Below are 23,868 nucleotides of genomic sequence, written 5' to 3'. Positions count from 1 at the left end.
TGAGCTACAGCACAATAAGGGTTCTGACGCTGCCAGCGGTCTCTGTGTCGATGCTAATTGCTCTCGAGCACCGCGAGGTGAGAGAGCCCCCCCCGCTGGCGGGATGCCACAGAAATGGCGGCTCTCCTCAAACTCGCGAAACGAGCAGCGTAAATTAAGGAAAAAAGCGCGACCAGCGGATTAGGACCATCCCTGCTGAGTTCAAGTGAGGTCGCAAGTACTCTGTCTGAGTAAAACGTACCCTGAGAGAGCCCATTGACAGATGCCATTGAGAGCCTGCTTTCTCAGGGACCAGGAATCAATGCTGCATTAAGGCCTCGTGGGCCACCCTGTCCTCCCCTCTACACACACACATACACACATGTACGCACGCACGCACGCACACATACAGAAACACACACACAAACACTCATTCACTCACGCACACACACAAAACACTCACGCACACACACATACATACACTCACACACACACACACATGCACACATGCACACACACACGCACGCACACATGCACACATACACAAACACTCACTCAAGTACACACATACACAAACACACACACAAACACTCATTCATTCACGCACACACACATACACACATGCACACACACACACACACACAAACACGTGCACACAAACACACACACACACACACAAACATGCACACACACATGCATACACAAACACACACATACACACACACAAACACGCAAGCACACACACACACATGCACACACATGCACACACACACACTTACACACACAAACACACTCACACACACGCACACGCACAGCTATAACCTCTGACTTGTTTGGTTTTTTTCCAGACTTCCCCAAACTGGACCCTGTGTATGAGAAGAGGTTCCCTCGTGACGCGTCCGTGTTCCTGCACGGGTTCCTGTACAAGTCCGTCGCTTCCGCCAAGTCAGCTATAGAGAGGCGGGGCCGAGAGGGTGAGTTCAGTGAGGGCGAGACACCGGGGGCCGAAGAAGCTCACACCAATGCGTGCGCATTGTTTAAAAAATCACCTAGTGGTAAGAATAACAAACACGACCATGCAACCGAAAGGGGGCAGACGCAAATAAAAAAAACAGCACCGTAACCGAGCAATAACAACAACGGGAGGAGAGAAAGACTGAGAGAGAGAGAGAGAGAGAGAGAGAGAGAGAGAGAGAGAGAGAGAGAGAGAGAGAGAGAGAGAGAGAGAGAGAGAGAGAGAGAGAGAGAGAGAGAGAGAGAGAGAGAGAGAGAGAGAGAGAGAGAGAGAGAGAGAGAATGAGAGAGATAGAGAGAATGAGAGAGAGACTTTTTTGACTTTTAAAACCCCGTTTATTATTAATCACACAGTCTTAATCAAAACAAAACCCCAACCAAACAGAAAAAAAAGAAACCAACTCCAGTCCCACACACAGAAAAAACTTAAAACTAACACCACTATCCCCGTGTCTCCTATTCAAACCTTCAATTCTAGTGTATTGCCCACTACTGCACACAGGACCTGCTGAAAACACCACTTATCCTTGAACACAGGCAAATCATTCATCAGCAGATAATACTCAAACTCCAGCCGTATCCTTGCTCGGAGCAGAAATCGCACCCACATTAACACCTCTGTTGGGCCTGCTCCCCTTAGCTGGTGCTTCCGGGTCACCCATATGGCCAATTTGGCCTGGCCCAACACAAAATTGACCATCTGAATTTTCCCCCTCATATTCTTTGAGTAAGTCATACTATAGATAAATAGACATTCCCCAAATTCAACCCCCAGTGAGTGCAGTAAATTCTTTAAAAACTGAAACAGTGCTACCAGTCTGGGACAGTCTAGAAATAAATGTTCTACAGTCTCCTCCTGACCACAGAATATACAATTCTGGCTGATACCCGGATCAACTCGGTTCAGGAAACGGCCTGTGGAAACTGTCCTGTGGAGTATTCGCCACTGCAGATCCCCTGACCTCTTCTGCAAAGGAGGCTTGTACAGAGTCCTCCATGCAGGACTCAAATTGCCCGCAACAGCGAACCTTTCCGCCCACTTCGAGGCAGGCAGAGACGCGAGAGAAGCTGCGTGTGTCACTTTCACACACCACTGATACAGCAGCTTCCTCGGCGCCTCCCGGACACAGACCACCCCCCAGGCCCTCCCCCCCAGGAAAGGTCCTTGAGTGGGCTGGACTGAAGGTTGTATCCAAAGTTCAGGACACAAAACTTCTGAGCCAGTCAAACCACCTCTAGCCAGTGCCTCCTCCACCACCTCCCGCACGTGAGGATGAATACAACTGGCCAGGCCGCCCAGCAACCTGTCACATCTCCTAACAGAGTGGACACCCAGATCCCTTGCCAACTCCACAGCAGTTTTCCAGCGCCTGTTCTGAATGTCCAGAAGATGGATGAGTCTTATTACCCCACCTCTAGCAAAGGTGTGGAGGGACAGTCCAGACTGTAACGCCGCTTCAGGAAAGAGGGGATTAAAAAACAGACACTCCTGGAGCACAGAGTCCCTTGTGACTGCTTCCTCCCGCCCCTCTACCTTCAGCAGCCCCCAAGCCTTGAGCATGCTGCAGTAAAAACCAGGGAGCCCCTCTGTGCGGAGCCTGGAAATGTCCATTCTGAAAAGCTGCCAATCACAGCCCAAACCCCCCACCTTCCTCAGGAAAAAGAAGGCTCCTGGCCCCCAGCTCAGCTCAGCAGTATACAGCAGTCTCTTGGCCGCCTGTAGCCTAAAAGCCGCCACTCTGCTGCAGACGTCGACCAGACCCTGCCCCCCCTCCTCCACAGGCAAATACAGTATTGCTGGGCGCAGCCAGTGGTTCCCGCCCCAAAAAAAGGACAGCAACTCTGACTGAATCCCTTTCAGTAGTCCTGGGGGAGGATCCAGGCAGGAAAGTCTATGCCACAGCATGGAGAGAGAGAGAGGTGTGGAAGTGCAGGTGCAGAGTATATTAGCACCGTGGGCCCCTGCTGTTTATCACACGGAGGTAAAGCAGGGCCGTGGGGGTAAAAGCAGGCCGTGGGGAGGGACGTGTGAGCGTCTGAACTTAAGTATGTTTCAAACTTTTTAATTAGACTCCGTTTTTTTTTTTTTTTTCTGGGATGAGACTGGGTTGTCTCAGACCAACCCCAAACTCTATAGTACCCACTAGTCCTGCTAGTACCCTCCTATCCAACATCTGGAGTCTCTCCTGTAATTAAGAAGATGGAGCCAAGCAGGAAGTTACCCCAGGGAGACAGGGGAAGCAGAGGGAGGGGAGGGAGGTGTACATGGGGCTATGCAGCAGCTGAAATTAACCCTCCAGGTGTATCTACCTCCTTTGGTTCTCTCTGGGGTGTTGAGATTTACCCCAGGAGGTTCACCCCCTCCCCCCCCCCCCCCTCCACCACACACACACACACACACACACACACACACCATGAACATCCACTTATTTTATCACCTACCTCTTAACTCGCTGAAGTACAGAGTGCCTCTGCAGCAAATCTAGAAAAGTGAGAATCTCAGAGTCCAACCCGACCACAAACGCTTTGCCCAATGGGGTGCTCTGCCTCATGGAAGTGCTCCGAGCTGCACTAAACCGCATTTAACTGCACTGAACTGTGCGGAGCTACATTGAACCACATTAAACTGCGCTGAACCGCACCGAACACAAGTGAACCGCAATAAATTACGATCGAGTGAATCAAACTGAACCAGACCTCAATGAGTCAGGCAGAACCGCGCCAAACCTCTGTCACTGTTTTGTTTTTGTTTTGTTTTGTTTTGTTTTAGCAGCCGCCTTGCTGAAGTGCTGAGTGCCAGATGTGCAGGTACTGTACGCAGATGTGCAGGAGCATGGTCACCAGAAATGAACAGTGACAACAAAAAGCTGAAAGCTCTATTAGTTAAGGGATGCTAACAGAACAGTACATTCTGCTGTGTTTGCAGTTGTATTCATGAAACACACACACACACACACGCGCACGCACACACACTCAAAGTCAGCCCGCATTATACTGAAGACCGGTGTACAGCAGTCATGTTATGCATAGTCAAATGTTACATGTTGAATCAACTCTGACTTGAGTATGTCCATGCGGTCTCTGCTGGACTCATATGAACTCATATAACCATTTTACAGTGTGTGAAGCAAGAGCACATCTAACCCTCACTCAAGCCTACATTACATTTACTGTATTTGGCTAAACCTTAACCCCCTCCCCACCCTCTCCCCACCCCACACGCCATTCGCATGCCTGGCCCCGGTCTCCGCCTGTATTTGTGAGGCCACCTTAAATAGCTCGTCAGGAGAAAAAATGACGGTCCGCCCGAAGCGCGATGCTCCGCCCCCAGAGCGCTTAGCGCTCATCCTGAACGCGCTCCCCCCTTCGCCCCTACGGAGACACATGAAAGCCGTGCTTCGAATAACTCCCAAATTGCCTTTTCACAGATGAGCTGCTTCCCTCTCGACGAGCTGGCTCTCTGGCATTTCCGCCGCCGCCTCATAAAAGCATTGTAACGCTCGCGCTGATAAATACTCTGTTATTTCATCAATTATGAAAGTCTTACAAGTTTAGACGGCGCATTAATGGTGTTTTAAGTGTAGCCGGGCTGCTGAAAAATTTACAAGAGGGCCTAAGCTACGCATTTAAACTTCCTAAATCAAGAGGAAATGTCGGCTCTGTTGGAGAGGGGTATTTTTAAGAGTGTGCCCCCGGATTACTTTAAAATGCTCGCTCTAATGGTTTGATGCTCTTTAGACATATAGTGAATTTAATAATTCATACGAGGCGGCTGAGTCTGTGATATAGGCCGCACGGCCTGGCTTTAAGAGAAGGCAAGTGTCCACCTCTGAGAAAATCAACATTAATCCACTTCGGTAATGTGGTACTTTTACAGCATTTCATCCCGAGCTTTACTTTTTCGAAGCTGGATGCACGCTCTGCGAAAACATGTGGAGTTTGCATCTGGGAAATAAATGACGAAGGGAAGGTTCTATTTTTAAGGACGCAATATCGGTTGGCAAAAAAAAAAAAAAAACAAGCACCGGCACAAATAAAAAAGCTGGTCTGAATGATGACGGCGTTTCGAGGCGCCTAGTGCACACAGCACAAGGTGCAATTAGGCCGGTATTATGTATGTGATTACCTTAAGGTGGCCTGACCACATTGCGACCAATCAGAAGGCTTTCCCTATAAACAAACACTTGAATTAAACCAATTATGCGCCTCCATTTGTTACTGCGGGCCACATCTACTGAGGGAAAAAATGTCCATCATGCACTTAGTAGAGTACTGAATGACAAGGCTTTCTGCTAATGAATTCATAATTACAGATAAAAGCTGTCCATAAAAGCTTTGTGTTTTATAAAAAAATAAATTCTTAATTTAATCGATTGTGTTCAACAGGGCTACATGCTAATTTGCTCTTGTGTCAAGCTTTTCAGCTGTATTGACAGTGTCTCTGTATAGCAGAAATTATACTGTAACTGCCATAGCAAATGTCTCAACTGCACATTGAATAAGCTACATAATGTATCAAAAAACAACAAAAAAAAAAAAACTTACCGACTTACTGGCAGCGCTCTGGAAACAAGATTGTTTTTATATTAATATCCCAGCGAAAGAAAAAAAAAAAAATTCAATAATAAAATATGCATATCTATCCCTGCAGGGAAGGGGCACTGTGCCACATTGTCCCAGTGGCAGTGTTTTCTGAATCCCGTGATTCCTGTTTCGTGTTTGTAGCTACACGTTCAATATGCAGCTTAGGCATTTGCAGACTCTATTTAACGACCAAGTGGAATTACCACCGGAGCTATACATATATGCTGTTTTGTGGATCTGCCTGCAAGTACTGAGAGTTGGCCACGATCCCTGTTCAGTGTTATACGATAATGATGTATAGCACATAATACTTACATACATACATAATCGCCAATGCGCCAAGCCCATAATGAAATGTAATGTGTGAAAGCGTGTTTATATTTGTACTCATTTCCACACACCCTACGGCCCTGCCGTGGCACTTATATATATCGAACACATCACAGAAGTGGCAACGGCAATAGCGCTGCAGCCACAGAGCATAAAAACAAGCGGAGGAGCTCCGGAGGGGGGGAGAAAAGTGTTACCTCTTTATTCTCTTTATTTTGGAGCGATCTCAGTAGACGACGACGCTTGTCACATTTTTAAAGGAAGTGAACTCAGGGCTTTACAGCATCCTGGGGAGATTATTATCAGGGAGAAGAAAAGAAGAAAAGCTTTGGGAGGAAAGCAAACACTGGTGTAAACAAAGCTCATTAAGCATCCAGTCACTGACTCCAGGAGTAAATAAGTAAAAAAGAGACTATACAGTATATATATATTTATATATATGTTTATATAAGTAGAGCCACCAGTTTGTATCCCCTTTTTTTTCTAGCGTGATACTTCAGTCCTGCACCAGCTAGAGGTTGCAACAGCCCCTTTGCCAAGTCGATTCTCAAGCAATTAGCTCATTTTCACCATCTCAATAAAAAAGGAAAAAAGTTGATTAAGTAATTCCCACTACTTAAGCACAGACGATGATTGACAGCGATGTTTACAAGCAACACTCACATGTTAAATTCATTTGGATTACTTTCTACCATGGACATGCTGCAGTATTTGTAAGTTTACAAGGACATGCTTTTTTGTTAGAAGCAGTAAGAAATGCATGTTAAAAATGAGAGCAGTTATATAACGTTTAACTTGCACAAAATGTTTTTTTTTTTTTTTTAATTATAATAATAATGAATGATTCAGCTAATTAACTAATCATGGTCTTCAGTCAAGACTTTAAGTAGAATGTAGAAGTAGGGTGAAAACTAAAACCTGCACCCACACCAGCCCTTTTCAGATAGGATTGGACACTTTGGCTTTGTGTGGTTGTTTCTTTTTTTCCTTTTACTGGAGTGATACTCAATCCTGGTCCTGGAGAGCCACAGAATCGGCTGGTTTTCATTTTTCCTTTAAGATCAGCTACCAGTTCAGACCCAAGAAACCAGGTGACCTGAGTTAACTGTGCAATCAACTGCTTTAACTGGTCAGTTGCCGTGCCACTCAAATGATGAGTAACAACGGAAGCCAGCAGGGGCTCTGGGGGCTCTCCAGGACCAGCAGTGAGGACCACTGGCTCAAAGACATGCTTTTCATAGCATTTAAACCTCCATCCACGTTCACTTTCCTTCCTCACTCTCCCCATATTAGATTAACTAATTGTTTTTATAAATGTCTCAATTAGAAACTGAATTGTACAATTAGTCACTTTACTGTGCCTGTGGAGACCCCTGGAGAATAACCTTTGAAATACAAGTTTAAATTTCTGCAGGTCACATAATGGAGACAAATTGGTGGCCCTATATATAAGTAATAGGCTAATAAACTCCGGCTAATATAAATCTAGACCTTCTCCACCTGGCTGAAGCAGCTGATATGCTCCTGTGCTTCCTGATTGGTTGATTGGTCCTTCTCTGTGAGTGCTCATTTCTGAGGGCTGTAGGGGCCATCTTTGTAGGATCTGTAGGGCCCAGGAGCCCTACTGTGGAGCACAGTGCATCTCCTGTAGGACTGCTCAAGGCTTTGCTGTCATTCACATGCACACATACAAACATGGACACACAAAAATACGCGCGCACACGCACACACGCACACACGCACACACGCACACACGCACACACACAGGCATGCACACACACGCACACTTACAAACACTTATGCACAAACACACATATACATATGCACACACGTACATGCACACACACACACACACACACACACACACATACAAATACGCACACACAGGCATGCACACACACGCGCATTTATACCTGGAACAACCACCCTTCTCGCCTCAAATGACATCTTGCTTGTTTGTTGTACAATAATGGCTGTGGGGGAGCAAGATAATTTTTACTTGCATTTGCGCATTTGTTCATTCGTTCATTCCTTTGGTCATTCATTTGTTTAGTTAGTTCCCTTATTTGTTTGTTAATTCATTCATTCATGCATTCACTCTTTCATTCATTAACTCTTGGCCAATTCATTTCAGACTTCTTTGAATAGTAATTCTTGCATGCCTGCAATTCGACTTCATTCCACATGCTGTTAGCTCACTCCACCATAGATATCTGGGGCCGATAGGAAAGCTGTGATAAATGAGGATTGCGGATAAGAGGAACGGCAAGCCCACTGTGTTAGTCCAGAGGAGCGTGCCTGTGTGACCCAGGTTATTCGCTGATTATGTTTCTGCCCTGAGGCTCGGATGTTATGCTGTTAAAGGAGCCACAAGTAAGAACACACACAATTCGAAGGGAGCGACGCGCCATATGTCTCTGTTACTCGAATGCATTGAAATAAACAAAAATCCCCATTAATCCTCTGCATTTACTCTCTTAGTGTTCAAGATGCTGGAGGGTGATTTAATATTGTAATTATTTTCTTGGGGTTTGTTTTTTTGTTGTGTTTTTTTTTTTTTTTTTTTTTAAGCTGCTTGTGGCATAGCATTGGTGTTCATGAACAGTCTTATTGTGATTACTTATGTTAATTACAATAAGTATTAAGCATTAGATATTATTTCACATACTGTAAATCTGTTGAAATTACGACCCATTATGTGTCTGTGGTCCACAGGCTAAAAATACTTAAATACTTGACTTTTATTTAATTGTGCATTTTGGTGCGGGGGTGTCCGGTGAAGGGCCTTTGTGGGTGCAGGCTTGTTTTAGCTCAGTGCTAAAACACCAGACACCATGTGCTTCATTCTTGAGCTTGATTTGCTTTCCTTGATTTGTCAGGCTTTTGATAACCCCACCCCCCACCCCTCAAGATTTGCTTTTTTATTTTTAACATTACATTACTACAATCACTTAGCAAATGTGCTTATCCAAAGTGAGGTGCAGTAGTGGAGAACATCAGTGCTACCCACAGGAATACAAAAGTTCAGTATCACCCAGAAGGCACTGAGACCCACTTGTAATAAATAAGTGTAACATTATCCTAACAAACAATTTGTATTGTAACAAAATGAGGTATGGCTAGACAGATAAAGTCTTTTTTTTACATAGCCATATTTATAACACTATAAAAATGGATATCCAGAGAAAGAAAGAGAAAAAAAAGGCTGTCTAAAGTGGAGGCAGGAGAGCCATTGTACAATCTGAAGAGTTGAGTCTTTAGTCTTTACCTGGTTATTTGATGTAACAGATGAGGACTGGCAACAGGGGGCGCTGTTTAAGGAATTTTCATCTGCTGGCAGTGAACCACAGGGATTTTGGGGGGGGGGGGAGCGGAGGGGTGGTGATACTGGAGATTGGTACCATCACCCCCTTTTGAATCTTAGCCTTGTTTCCCTGCTGGAAAACAATTAGCTAAAGAGACACAGTTGAATAAAGTATGTCAGAGCTCTGAGAAAAGCAGAAGTCTTGCTCTGTGTCATTGTGACATTCAATAAGCAAGAGGAATGTAAAAATTCAAGAATTCAGCTAAACAGGGTTTTTTTTAATTTGTTCATTAAAAAACCACACCTTCAATGTTGTGCTAACAAAGTGACAGAAATGTGCAGCGCCAGGAAATATTTAATTAAAAAATAAATTAAGAATATCCTCATTTTACAGAATCAGGAATACACAAATTGCTAGGTATAAAACAACTGAATGACTAAACCTGTGACTAATTTGCCAAGATCACAGTCAGTTGTTTTGATAAAATATGTAAATGAAAATGAAGTATTTTAAAAAAGTGTTTATACCAGACGCTTCTGGGTGAACCTGTTGAGCAGGTAGTAAATCTATTTATGCATCAAAACTTTGTTGAGCTATTTAAAATGAATAGTCAAACTGATGCTGTTGTGTGATGATGAGTTTTAATACTTTAGTTCAGGAAATCAAACATGAGCAGCAGCCTTAATATTCTAAAAGTGTGTTTTCTGGGCAATTATTTTTTTTAAATACTCAGCTTGAATGCTGATCGTGTTGAGGAATTAGAGTGGATGAATTGTGAGGTCATGTTTCCCTCCTCCTACACTAATATCCACAACAATGTCACATAAAAGGCCATTTACCATGCATTTACCATACATTATTACAGGTATATTTCACAAAGAGGATTTTATCCACTGATGAGAATCCACAAGACAGAGGAGAGAGAGAGAGAGAGAGAGAGACGGTGAGAGAGAAAGATAACGACTGAGAGATAAATAGAAAGAGACAGAAGGAGGAGAGAGAGAGCTTTGTGTTATGCCTCTTCTGGTTAATAAAAGGAATGGGGTGATATGCTATCTAAGCCATATTTCCCCGTTTGTATTCTGTGGAGCACCTGTGCTAAAGAGACACGCATGTGATTTGCCCTGTAGGTGCTCCAGCACAGAGGGCCAATTATGGTATTCAGAGATTTCTTTTTCAATTCGCTGGGAGTTCAAGCCCCAAGTAGTGTGCGTCATTAATTCACTTTGTAGAGATTTTCCCCGTTCATTGTGAAACCTCATACACTGTGAACCATTTACAGCAAGGGGAAAAAAGTGTGTGTGTGTGTGTGTGTGTTAAAAGTGTGTGTTAAACTAGATATCTGTATTTGTGTCTATACATATAATAGATAAATATGTACAGCAATGTTTTGGGATGATAGCATGTTTGGAGAAGGCATCTCTATGTTTTTATACATGCGATTTGTCATGACTACGAATGTTGCATTTGTAAATCTGACCTGGAATCTTACACAGCTCCATATGGGAGTCTAACATGGAATTTTACATCATTCCATGTGGTAACCTGACCTGGAATCTTACACACGTCCATGTGGGAATTTTACCTGGAATCTTACAGATCCACATTGGAATCTGACCTGGAATTTTATATTAATCTATAGGAATCTGATCTAGAATCTTACAAATCCATATGGGAATCGGACCTGGAATCTTGCATAAATATATAGGAATCTAACCTGAATCCTACATATCTGCCGGAATCTGATTTGCATACAAGCACGGCACTTTCACCACCGCACTGTGCTGCAGCCCGATTGATACCCTCTAGCAAGGGGGGACGTGGGAAGGGTGGGCGGTGATGGGGGCTCTGCAGTGGAGAACATATGTCATACAGCATGTCTGCCATCCACCGAATGGCACAATTAATACTAGAATCTGTCAAAAGAGCGCGTGACACCCTGTCCGTCAGCTCGCCACTGCTAGCGCTCGCTGCCGTCATGAGCACAGGCCATATCATTACTTATTAATGGAAATTTGGAATGGAAATCATTCTAGGACCGTGTGTTGGAAATGCACAAGCTGTTCTGCCCCCCATACTGTACTGAAGGGAATAGGCAGGGATGTTCTTCCCTCTTAAACCCTGCTGGGAAGAGACATGATGCACATCGCATCTCTGCTTGTTAAAATACAAAAATAAAAAATTAATAATTAAATACAAGTATAAAAACTCACTTGTTCTGTTTCTTTAAGATGCTACTAACTCAGTTTTTTTAGGGATAAACTATTTGCATATTCATGAGAAGAATAGACTCTGTGTTGATGAAAGACAGAAGGTGATCTTTGGTGTCTGTGACTGAGCTGAAAAGCAGATGGTGCCTTGAGTCTGAAATGTGAAAATGGCACAAATTTTCATGAACTTCATGCCCGTTAAGTGTGTAAATTATGAAGCCAAGGCAATTTCCCGCGTACTTTTCCTGTAACCTTTTCTTTAAATCGTATTAAAAATTTTATGGTATATTTAGTTGGGTGAATTGTGATAATAAAGTAATAAGAGTTTTCAACTCTTACTTTTTAACTCTGCTCTTTTGTTCAGCGGCAATCGCGTGCAGTTAAATCACTTTTGAGTGATGCCTATTTACAATTTGCAGCCTTTTTTTCACGTTTAAGTGATACCTGGAGTGACGCTGGCTTTGCTTTGGGTAATTGTTTTGCGAAGGAAATAAAGAAATAAATATTGACGGTAAATAACCTCGTTGTTACTTTTGGGTTCTCTGCGTGCGGATGTGTCAGTGATTGCAGGTGTGTGGTGTGTGATACTTATGTGTGCTGTAAACTGAGATGCACTAAGTGCGGCACATTTCTCTTAAATGTAAATTTGTTTTTTATTTCGCTACACGCTTTTTTAATGATCTTTTTTGGCATCCTTCTCAGGTACTTTATGTTGTTTTCTGACCTGTTAGAGACAGTTTAAACTGATTTGAGTGATTGACGGCTATTAACTCCAATCCTGAGACGGAAGAGGATGGGCTCCCCCTACTGAGTTAGAGTCCTCCTGGGTGTTTTATTCTAGGTTGCACTGAGAGTTTTACCTTGCCGCTGTCACCCTGTGTTTGCTTTTGTGGGGGTTTGGGTCAGGGTCTGCTGATATTGGTGTTGTGACATATATTTTAGTAAAATACACTAAATGAATTTCAGAAGATGAATTCATGATTTGATTACATTTTATTCCTAGTTAAATTAGGTTTGTCATAGCAGTAGAGATTTCTTCAGCAAGGATTTGAATCTGATTTTGAAAATGGATTTGCTGGGATATGAATTTGATTTTGGATTTGAATTTGGATTCGTTAGGATATGAATTTGGATTTGAATTTGATTTTGAATTTGTATTCACTGGAATATGAATTCTAATTTTGGATTTGAATTTGGGTTCGCTGGGATTCAAATCTGATTTTTGAATTTGGCTGCGTTTCAGAGATGTCGAGGGTGTGGTGCACTTTAGAGGGAGGTTTCCTGAGCTACTACGAGAGCGAGAAGACGGCTGCAGCCATGGGCAGGGTGGACGTCAGCGAGGTGGTCTCCATGGCCGTGAACAGAGAGGAGACCATGACCGGAAGCGGGTACGTTCCCTCTGACGTGATGCCTGTTCGTAAAAAAAGCTGCAGCGACACGGCCATCTTGCAGTAATGTGGAATGGTAACGTGTAATGGCTGCATTCCTGAGCGTAACTCTGATGTTACCCACTACTGCTCATTCTTGATAAGAACAAATGATTGTAATGTAATGTTATGAATGGAACTAGATATTCTCCAATGTAAACACACAACATATTTTATCTATGGCATTATGTTGTGTCAGTGTTGCCTCGGGGAAACTGTGTCTCATATGTTGGAGTGGGTACAAATTGAACTAAATATGCGCTCTACTGTAAAAATTCACATAACACAGCTACCTTAAGTTTTGGTGTAACGTTGTACCGATGTTGAAACAATGACAAGACACAGCCGCACAATAATGCAGATTATACAGTAAGCAGAACCTACTTTAAATGCTCACTGTGGCTGTACCTAGTTCAGCGGCCTACTTTAAACTCACCTGATGTACCGCATGACACGTTGGAGTGAGTAATCTGGAGCGAGCTGCGCAATCTTCGTTTGATGCATTTATGTAACGTCGCAATGACGCATTAACTGCAACGCACCCGCGGCCGACAGTGCGTTAACCAATGATGTGTGTGCCTTAGATTGCACGCAGATTTCGAACGACGTATCTGTTCAGGGAAGCATCGTCATTCTACTGCGGGGGTGTGTGATCTTATCCAAAAAGGGCCGGTGTGGGTGCAGGTATTTGCTGTAGCCCAGCACTACGACACCTGATTCAGCTGATTAAGTAATCCTAGTTTTCAATAAAGACATTGTAGAATCAGGTTTCTTAGTGTTGGAATAAAACAAAAACCTGCACCCACACCGACCCTTTTTAGATAAGATTGGAAAGCTCTGTTCTTTAGTATTGTACTAACAATGAGATCATATCTACTTTTATCTTAGCTCCATTACATGCATATGAAAATACACATTGTTTTGCTTGCCGCATCTGGCTGATAGTTTGTCGTTTCTTTTATTTGCGTGTTCTCCATTTTACTCTTAACAGGAGAACCTTAAGGATTGCTGACTGACATCTGATGAAGTATAATGACAGGAAATGTAAATTTCAATCAGGGGTGCATTACTCATATCGCATCAACATCACTCATGTACGAACACCACATATGGCATACGAATAAACAATCCTTAGAAACAAAAGCTATTTTCTTCTACTAGGCTACCAGCAAATGTGTTCTCAGGTTCACCTTCCGAGAGCGAGTTTGTTTGGGAATATCTGAGGAGAAATCATACATTACAGTGATGGGACCCAGTAGCTCTTATTTACTCTGCAGGCGTACGTGTATACTCTGATCTTTTAGTTTAACCCCTTATTTTCCACCCGTCTGGGATGGCTAGTCTGTGTGTGTTTGCTGCCACCCCCGCTGTCTGTTTGGGGAAAGAGCAGGGTTTTAAACGGTTACCGTGGTGAAATCTTTTCACTGCACGGTCTGTGAGTTCAGCTCAGAGGCAGGTGCAATGTTTGCAGCTTGATCCGGCAGACTACGGGGAGCCATGTAACCAGAAGGGGTCACTGGAGGGCCACCAAACTGTGTGTAACAGGTGTGTGTGTGTGTGTGTGTGTGTGGGTGGGTCACCGTGTGTCAGTGTCTGTCAGTTTGTTTCTGTGCACGTCTGTGTGAGTGTGTATATGTATGTGTGTGATTTTTGTGTGTGTGCCTGAGCGTGTGTGTGTCTTTGTGTGTGTGCCTGAGCATGTGTGTGTGTGTGTGCGTGCGCACGCGTGTGTGTAGGCGAGTGCGTGTGTATGTGTAGGTGTGTGTGTGCGCCCATGTGTGCGTGTGCGCGCGCGTGTTTGGGAGTGCATATGTGGTGTGTGTGTGTGTGTGTGTGTGTATGCGCATGTGTGGGAGTGTGCCTGTGTGTGTGTGTGTGTGTATGTGTGGGAGTGTGCCTGTGTGTGTGTGTGTGTGTGTGTGGGAGTGTGTGTGTGTGTGTGTGTGGTTACAAGCTCAGGACTCTTCCACTCAAAATCGCAGATCCCCAGAGCCCTGCAGGAGCCACTTACACAGTAACCCTGCCATCTTTTTTACACACTTCAGTTTGAGTAAAAGGAGAAAAAATGTTTTATTGAATGTTTTATTTGGGTGGTTTTATAGGGAATCCCTCCTGTGGCAGTCTGTTGCTGTGCTTAACTATTGCCTTAGCAGCTCTTGCTCATGTTTTTCTCAGGGCTGTCTTTACCTTTGAGACTTATCTTCTGTCGGAGCGCAACTTCCTGTTTGGGACAGAAACACAGGAGGCTCACAGAGACTGGGCACACGCAATCGCCAAGGTGAGACAGCCTCAGCTCTGTGTGTGTGTGTGTGTGTGCGTGTGTACGCATGTGTCTGTCTCTGAGTCTGTCTGCGAATGACAGTGTTTTGGTGCCTGTCTGTGCTGTGTCAGTTGCCGTGGGTGCCATATGGGGGCCTGTGTCTTTTTCCAAGGAATTGGATACATCTGCATGAGACCCATGCAAGGAGGTCCTCTGGAGAATTTCCTATATCAGGAGCTTCTCTGGAGAATTTCCTATATCAGGAGTTCCTCTGGAGAATTTCCTATATCAGGAGGTCCTCTGGAGAATTTCCTATATCGGGAGCTTCTCTGGAGAATTTTGCATGTCAGGAGTTCCCCTGGAGGAGTTCCAATACAAGGCATCCCTCTTTATAAGTTCCTATATCAGGAGCTATTCTAAATAATTTCCAACAGAAGGAGTTCCTCAAGAGAAGTTCCCATATCAGGAGTTCCTCTGGAGAAGTTTCCATATTAGGAGTTCCTCTGGATAAGTTTTTTTCCCCATTTTCCTGTGCTTGGTGTATTTTTGTTCCTTTCCTATTTTGTGAATAAAGTATTGTTTTCTGTGCAAACCAGGAGGCCAGTTCGCAATGGTTATGTTAGCTGTGGTGCGGCTGTGTGTTCATCAGTGTTTCTGTGCGTATATGCATGAGTGTGAGTGTGTGTGTGCTCATGCCTGTGTGTGCATGTGTATGTCTGTCAGTTTGTGTGCGTGCGCATGTGTTTGCGTTTATGTGTGCCAGTCTGTCTGTATCTGTGTGATTGTGTGTGTGTGGGTGTGTGTGCGTGCGCGTGTTTGTGTGTATGTTTGTGCACTTGAGTGTGTCTGCCTCAATCCCAGTCTGCCCGTATGTGTGTGCATGAGCATATGTGTGCGTGCGGTTGTGGGTGTCTGTGTGTGTGTGGATGAATCTGTGTGTGAGCATATGTGTGTCATTAGGCGGTGGTATGGATTCATCTTCGGCATTCTTTGTTGTCTCAGGCGGACTCTGGAGTGCAGAGCCCCTCAGTCACGTTAACAGCCAGTCACACCATCAGGAAGACATAGTAGTCCAACTATCTCTTCCCCCGCAAAGTGACAGGTCCTTGTAATGGCATGCCTCACAAAATGTGTCCTCCATTTCTTTCTTTTTTTATCTCTCGCAACCTATCTATTAATCCTAGACAAAGCAAGCGGTTTGATAGATTGTGCGAAGAGTGGGAATATTAGTCCCGCTGTCTTATGAGGACCGAAACACCTACGTGTTTCAATTTTAAAAGATAGTGAAATTGTGAAGTATCTCCACGCAGGAGAGCGCGCTCGGAGAACTTCACCCTGAGGGCTGATGCGTTTATTTGTGCGAGTTCAAAAGCCTTTTGCCCACTCCGTGGTGGTAATCTTGTGAACTGCAGTGTAGTTTTGCCAGAATAGCATGAGCACAAAACATGTTCTTTATGTCTTAGACTGTCATATGAGCTACAAGTACTTTTAATAAGCTATTACAGGTTTCACAAGGATTTATAACAATGATGTAAAAATTGATTAAACAATGTAGAACGTCCAAAGGTCTTCATACAAACTCTCTCTCTCTCCCTCTCTCTCTCTCTCTCTCTCTATCTCTCTCTCTCTCTCTCTCTCTGTCTGTCTGTCTCTCTTTCTCTTTCTCTCTCTCTCAGTGCTTCATTCCTCCTGCTGTAGTGCACATGTTGAGCCGAGATTATGATTTGATCGGACGGTTGTACTATAAGGAAGGTCATGACCTGTACCACTGGAGGTTGGGCTGGTTCCTTCTGGAAAACTGCAGTTTGTTCTTCAGCTCTGGAGACGAGGGTGAAGAGGAGGGAGAACTGCAGCTGAAACGCTTACAGGAGCTGAGTGAGCACCTACACACACACGCACACACACACACACACACGTATGCACACGCACACACAAGCCCGCTGTCACATAAACACATGCACACATCAATTTTTATTCTCACATCCATACACCACAGGATACCACAAACCAAAATCCTTTGTGAAACCCAACAAAATCCAATATTGGACTTGGTCATGTAGGATGGTATATTAAGATATTACAAGCACATCATATTTCGCCAATAACTGCATGTGCTGTAGGAGCTTGTCCTGGTGTCATGTATGTATGCATAACATCCTAATAATTTGGGTGAGCGGCATCCTATTATCTGGAAGTCAGTCTTTTGCTGGCCATGCTCTTTCCCGTGGCACGGAGAGGAATGACGGCTGAATCGATTTGGCCGGAAAGATGTGGAAAAAAAAAATCAATAAATCTGTTAATCCATTTAAGTCCCCTCTCTGGATCAAATGGAATGGTGCAGAGCCTCCCGCTCACCTAAGGCGAGATTTAAGTTCCACCGCCTCATTCGAATTACGATGCTCCAGAAGTGTTTGTTATAAAAATTAAACATCACCTAAATGGCCTTTAACTGTGTTTCTGTGGGGAACGAAGGGGCTGGGGAGACTCTCCTCCTATAACATGGGATTAAAAGCCATTAATTGAAGTGTGGAAAAAAAGCAACAGGAGGGTTATTGAAGGATCAAACCCCGCTGTTCAGAGACAAAGCGCACACGGAATAAAATGCCTTTCAGTGATTTTTAATGGCATTTAAAAAGAGCGAATAATTGGTGGCGTTAACTTGTTAGCCGGTTTTTGATGCGAGGAAATATATTCTGTTTACAACTGTAATGAATCTGAAGCCACAGAACCCCGAGGAAGGGAGGCGTTCTTCCCGAGAACTGCTGTTTCCAAACAGCTCTGAGATGTATGGAGACCAGAACAAACAAAACCAGATTTAAAAAAAAAGTTTTTTTTTTTTTTTTGCTCTCTTCATAATAATTTAGTCTTTTCCATTTGGTTTTTTCCATTTGGGTTTTTCTTCCGCAATGTGCCCCGTGAAGTGGTATGCAGTCCCGATGAGCAGGAGCCAGACACACACAGGTGTTAAAACACATTCGCTGTAGGATTGGTAAGGAAGAGACGCGCGAGGAAGAGTATGGAAATCACCCAGGCCGTCAGCCTCCTAGCAGGGTGTAATTTCCGATGACTGGTGACACTAGGATTTATGCTCTACTTATTTTTTACTTTCTTTTCTCGGGAAAAAAGAAGTTTATTTTCTGTTGTACACAAAAACAAGGAAATGCTATTAACCCTGGAGTGAAGCATTTGGAGCCTTTTGTTTATTTTATTTCATTTTTATTCCACATGGATTGCCTGGAAAGTGCAATGTGGAGTGGAAAAAATAAGAAATATAATTTTAAACTTTCATATGTGATTATCTTCATTTGACATCATTTCTTGATTTGTGTGTGTGTGTGCGCGTTTTGTTTTCCACAGCGGTTTCGACACACACTGAAGGTGAAGAGAGGATGGAGGTCCTGCTGATGGTGGAGAGTGGAAGGTTGGGTATTTCTACAGAATAACCCTTCACTGTCTCTCTGCCTCCAGTTAATGTGTGATTGATGCTGTCTGCCTATAGCCTTTAATGTCTATACTGAATGTCTTTGCCTTCCTCTGGTTATCCCTGTCTGTGCTAATGTTTTACATTTATCTGAAATTATCTTACAAAGATTTTCCTCAAATGCAAAACAAACTGTTATGGTACATTTCAGATTTAAGAAAATTTAAATATGTTCACATTTCTTGATGAGTGTCTGTATGCATGCACGCCTCTGTGTGTGTTTGTACGCATATGTGCATGCGTGTACTTACAGTATACGTCTTGGCTCTTATTCCCTTAGGACAGTGTACATCCATGGCTACACTAGGTTGGACTTTGCCTTGTGGCACACGGCCATCCAGCAGGCTGCCGGCACTGACGGCAGAGCTCTGGGAAGCCAGCAGCTCAGCAGAAACAACATCCCCATGGTGGTGGACAGCTGCATCGCTTTCGCCACCCAGTACGGTGAGCATGCTGGGAAATTCCTCAAATATCATGCATGTGCCAGGCAGGGAACTAAACACTTACTAACACCGCTAAGATAATAAGGAATAATAAGACACAGGTGCACAGGCGTCCCCCAAGGACCCTTGTTAGGGTTAGCCTATAATTTATTCACTGCATTTTCATAATGCATGTGTAGATTTTTCATAAGCGCTGCATGGAAAGGCCATCATAGCCACATTAACAATTTATCATGTGATCATACATTACTGCATGCTTCACAGCACACGTGAGAGTGCAGCGAGAGGCAAAGATTTTGGGGGGGGAAATTACGTATGCGTAGATGCACCTGCTGCATTTTTTAAATGTGTACATAGCCCTTTCATAAGCACTACATAAGACTGTCATAAGCCATTGTCCTGGGGCTTTCCCTCTTCAGGCCTGTGCCAGGAAGGGGTTTATCAGAATAGCGGTGACCCGGGGCGTGTGTCTCAGCTGCTGGAAAGCTTCAGGACAGACGCGCGGAGTGTGAAGCTGAGGGTCGGGGAGCACCAGCTGGAGGACGTCACCGACGTGCTCAAGAGGTTTTTATCCGGGACAGAAGATGCCTTGCTCACTAAGGAGCTCTACCCATACTGGGTGTCAGTGTTAGGTCAGTAACTCTATACCGATTAATCTTATAAGTACTAGGTGTCAGTGCTTGGTTTGTAGCTCAATATGGAAGAATCTTACATATGCATGCTGGGTGTCATTGTTTGGGCTGTAGCTCATGACTGACAAATCTTTTGTATATTGTCAGTGTTTAGTCTGTAGTATAGTGGAAGATCCCTCACTTCGTACATAATGTTGTACCAATAACGTATGATCAAAAGGAGGATATAAAGACTTCACACTGCATTTGAATTCCATTTACACATTTTTCAGTCCATATGGATGAGATCTGAATCCTTAAAAAGATGGGTTTAAATGTCCTTGTTTGTGTGCAAATAAAAAATTTCATAGGATTGTAAAAAATAATGCTTCCACTTCATTCTCCTCTTAAGATCCCATCCCAGCAAGTACCTGTTGGACCACCATCGATCGATTTAGCGCAATTTAGCGCTACAGTAGTAACTAGCGGCAGGACTATTCGACAGCGGTTGTGTAGTCTTGAACACCTCTACTCAACCTTTTGCTAGTGTATCGCTGTAGTGTCAGTCAGTGGTTTTCCAAACGCGGCACAATTGGACCATCGGCAGACCGCGATGGCATTGGCTGGCCGCTACTATGCAGCTAGTGAGTGCTGGTGGTTTACTGGCTGGGGTAGTTCCCCTCTACAGTCAACTATCTCATGGAAGATGGTTTTTTTTGTATCTCAGACAAGTTTTGCCCCCTCATCTCCCTGCCGAAAAAGAGATGGCAATAACATAGATTGTCTTGTTTTTGGCGGTGATGTGGACTGTTGTGTTTTTGGCAGTGATGGGGAATATCGTGTTTTTGGCAGTGACATGGGTTAACATGTTTTTGGCAGTGATGTGGGTTGTTGTGTTTTTGGCGGTGATGTGGGTTATGTGGGTTATTGTGTTTTTGTTGGTGACGCGGGTTAATGTTTTTGGAAGTGACGTGGGTTGTTGTGTTTTTGGCAGTGATGTGGGTTATTGTGTTTTTGGTGGTGACGTGGGTTAATGTTTTTGGAAGTGATGTGGACTGTTGTGTTTTTTCTCAGACCTGGACGATGTAAAGCACAGAGTGGAGAAGTACAGGACATTGATCCAGAGTTTGCCCCATATCAACAGGACCACCCTGGCTGCTCTACTGCAGCACCTGTACAGGTAAAGGGGTGTCACGGCCCTTGCAGTGTATGTCATGATGCTTCTTCTGTAGACTGCTAAGTTACTGCAGATAGACCTCCCACTGCATCCAGGAGCCATTTTATGGTGGTTGGAGTAGCCATGTAAAACAATAAAACAATTTTATTTTTATATATAGAGTAAGCCACATACACTGACACACACTCACTTACATAAACACACATCCATACAGTTCCATGAAAACTATCTGCCCCCTTCTTGATTTTATCTATTATTGCATATTATTTTCAGACTGAATGATTTCAGATATTTTGACAAAATGTAACAGACAAAATGTAATTAGACAAAGGGAAATAGTAAACACAATTTTTTTTAGCAATTATTTATAATTGTTAAAACATGTTGTCAAACATGCATGCATCATCCATGTGAAAAACCGCTCCCTTAGTTACACAATCAACCAATTAACCAAAGTTCATTAATAATTAAATTCAGCTTATTGAATACAGCCTGACTTGATTGCAGCCTGCCCTGTTGAATCTAAACCTCAGTCATATTGAACCTTACCATCAGACTGAAATGATCAAATTTCTACAAGCCACGATCAAAGGAAATTCCAGAAGATAAAAACATGAGATATAAACATTGTAATTGTTACGAAGCCGAGGCCCTGGGATTCCACTGAACCGCAGTGAGAGCCATTATCTCCAAATGTAAAACATTTGGAACAGCGGTGAATCATCCCAGGAGTGGACGGCCTGTCAATATGTCTCCAAGGGCACAGTAACAGTGCATCCAGGAAGTATCTTAAGATCCCAGAAGAACATCCAAAGAACTGCAGGCCTCTCTAGACTCAGCCAAGGTCAATGTTCATGACTCCACAATAAGAAAGTGACACAGTAAAAATGGGATCCATGGGAGAGTAGCAAAGTGGAAACCACTGCCAACCAAAAGACACCAATGCTCGTCTCCAGTTTACAGAAAAAAATGGATGATCCCCAAGCCTTTTGGGATAATGTCCTTTGACCGCAAGTCAAAATTTGAACTTTTTGGACGACACGGGTCCCATCATGTCTGGTGTAAAGCAAATACAGCATTTCACAGCAGGAACATCATAACAGTCAAACGTGGTGGTAGTGTGATAGTGTGGGGATGCCTTGCTGCATCGGGATCTGGACAACTTGCCATTATTGAAGGAATCATGAATTGTGCTCTTTGCCAGACAATTCTTAAGTGTAGTTTGGTTATGCAGCAAGACAATGATCCAAAACACAAAATCAAGTCCACGTCTGAATGGCTGAAAAGAAACAAAAGGTTTTAAGGGGCATAGTCAACTTCTGTCTTGAACGTGGTAGAGAGGTGATAATGACCTAAAACAAGCAGTTCATGCTGGAAAACCTACCAATTAGTCTGAATTAAAGCAGTTTTGCAAAGTAGCAATGTGAAAGACTGAGAAGCGTTATTATAAGTACAAATTATAAGTGTTTGATTGCAGTTTTTGCTGCTATAGGTGGTGGAAACAGTTTATTGTCAGGGGGCAATTACTTTTTTCACATGGTTGATATGGGTGTTTAACAACTTTTTTCTTAAAACAAAAGGGGAAAAAAGTGTCTTCACTCAGGTCCCCTTTGTTTACATTTAGTCTAAAGATCTGAAACCATTCAGTGTGAGAACATTTCAATAATAGGGGAAATCAGGAAGGGGTAAATACTTGGAAAATCCTCTCACTTGCATGCACACACACACACATGCACACGAACACATACACACACACACACGCACACACGCACACGCGCACACTCACGCACACACACAGTGTTGAATAAAACCTGTGGGCGACTAATAAGAACAGGATGATGTTGGTAAGTCTACTGGCTTGGCAGTGCTAGCTGTTTATGTCAGGCCATTGACATGCAATCCTCCGTGTTTGTCATTTGTCATTAAAACCAATGATGAAATGCCACAATGCAAACACGCAGGCACGGCTCTCATTCTCCCACAGAATCTATATAAGCCCTTCATAAGCTCCTGAATGTGAATAACAATGACTGAAAGGTTTCATTTGAATGTTGATGACACCCACCTGCTAAACAAGAAGGGGAGAAAAGAACACATCGAAACACACACACACATAGACACACACACACACACACACACACGCATGAAAGCACACACACAAACACACACAGACACTGACACACACACACACACACACACACGCACAAAGGGTGTACCTTTTTTTTTCCCCCACAGTCGAATTTATAGGACATAACTGTCCAAAGTTTTCATCCCTTTGGAGACCCTGCAGAGGTAACTGTGGTGACTCTGAAGTTGGGGACAGCACTTTGAGCATTTTCATACTTAAGGTCAATTGAACGTGTTCATTCCCAGGGTTCTGAATGCCCGTGGCACTCGGGCGCCGCGTTGAACAATGCTTTGCATTATGGGTATGCGCTATTTATGCCACGTCTAAACGACTGGCCGCTGTGCAGCTGGGCTATGATGATGGAGGCAGAAGACATTTATGGTGGGTGGTAGATGTAATTTACTACAACGCTTCGCCTCAGCACAGAGACTTCAGCTGAAAACAGACCCCGGAGACGGAATCCATTCCGTTTTCTTTGTTCATTTGCCGTGAATGGCAGATGGGATATGGCCGCCACTTTTTGCCAAATGATCTATTTAAGCTGGCTCTGATCATTTTCTCTCCCTGGATTTTTATCTGAAAAGGGACATAAAAAAAAGAAAATTACATTTAAATGATCCGGTCTCATATGAAAATTCTCTCCTCAATCATAAATATGGTTTTTAGTGTTTGCACGTTATGTCGTTGGGGGACTAATTTCTCCCCAATTTGTGTGGATCACTCACTTTTTTTTGCTCTCCAGCCTAGGGATATTCTGTGTGTTCATCTGCTTTAATACTGCCTGTCTTGGGAAAAAGCTCTAATCAAGGATCAAATGAGACTGCATATCTGAAACCTAGCAATGCCCTTGAATGGCCTCCATCTTGTCTTCATTCATTTTCAATTCCAGTTCCAGTTGAAGTTCCCGATGTTATATCAC

At 43.5% G+C, this 23,868-nt stretch overlaps 1 protein-coding gene across 1 annotated transcript in view; it reads left to right on the top strand.

Annotated features, from left to right (window-relative positions):
* arap2 (ArfGAP with RhoGAP domain, ankyrin repeat and PH domain 2) overlaps positions 1-23,868 on the top strand; it is a 132,271-nt gene that overhangs the window by 73,739 nt on the left and 34,664 nt on the right. Inside the window, exons 15-22 of the mRNA XM_064343836.1 lie at positions 828-953; positions 12,666-12,810; positions 15,025-15,127; positions 16,786-16,984; positions 18,467-18,530; positions 18,871-19,034; positions 19,453-19,665; positions 20,719-20,824. Coding sequence (XP_064199906.1) covers positions 828-953; positions 12,666-12,810; positions 15,025-15,127; positions 16,786-16,984; positions 18,467-18,530; positions 18,871-19,034; positions 19,453-19,665; positions 20,719-20,824 — 1,120 coding nt within the window. The remainder of the gene's footprint in view (positions 1-827; positions 954-12,665; positions 12,811-15,024; positions 15,128-16,785; positions 16,985-18,466; positions 18,531-18,870; positions 19,035-19,452; positions 19,666-20,718; positions 20,825-23,868) is intronic.

The sequence above is a fragment of the Anguilla rostrata genome, chromosome 7, assembly GCF_018555375.3.
Source record: "Anguilla rostrata isolate EN2019 chromosome 7, ASM1855537v3, whole genome shotgun sequence".
Classification (NCBI taxonomy): domain Eukaryota; kingdom Metazoa; phylum Chordata; class Actinopteri; order Anguilliformes; family Anguillidae; genus Anguilla; species Anguilla rostrata.
This window is presented reverse-complemented; position numbering and strand designations above follow the sequence as displayed.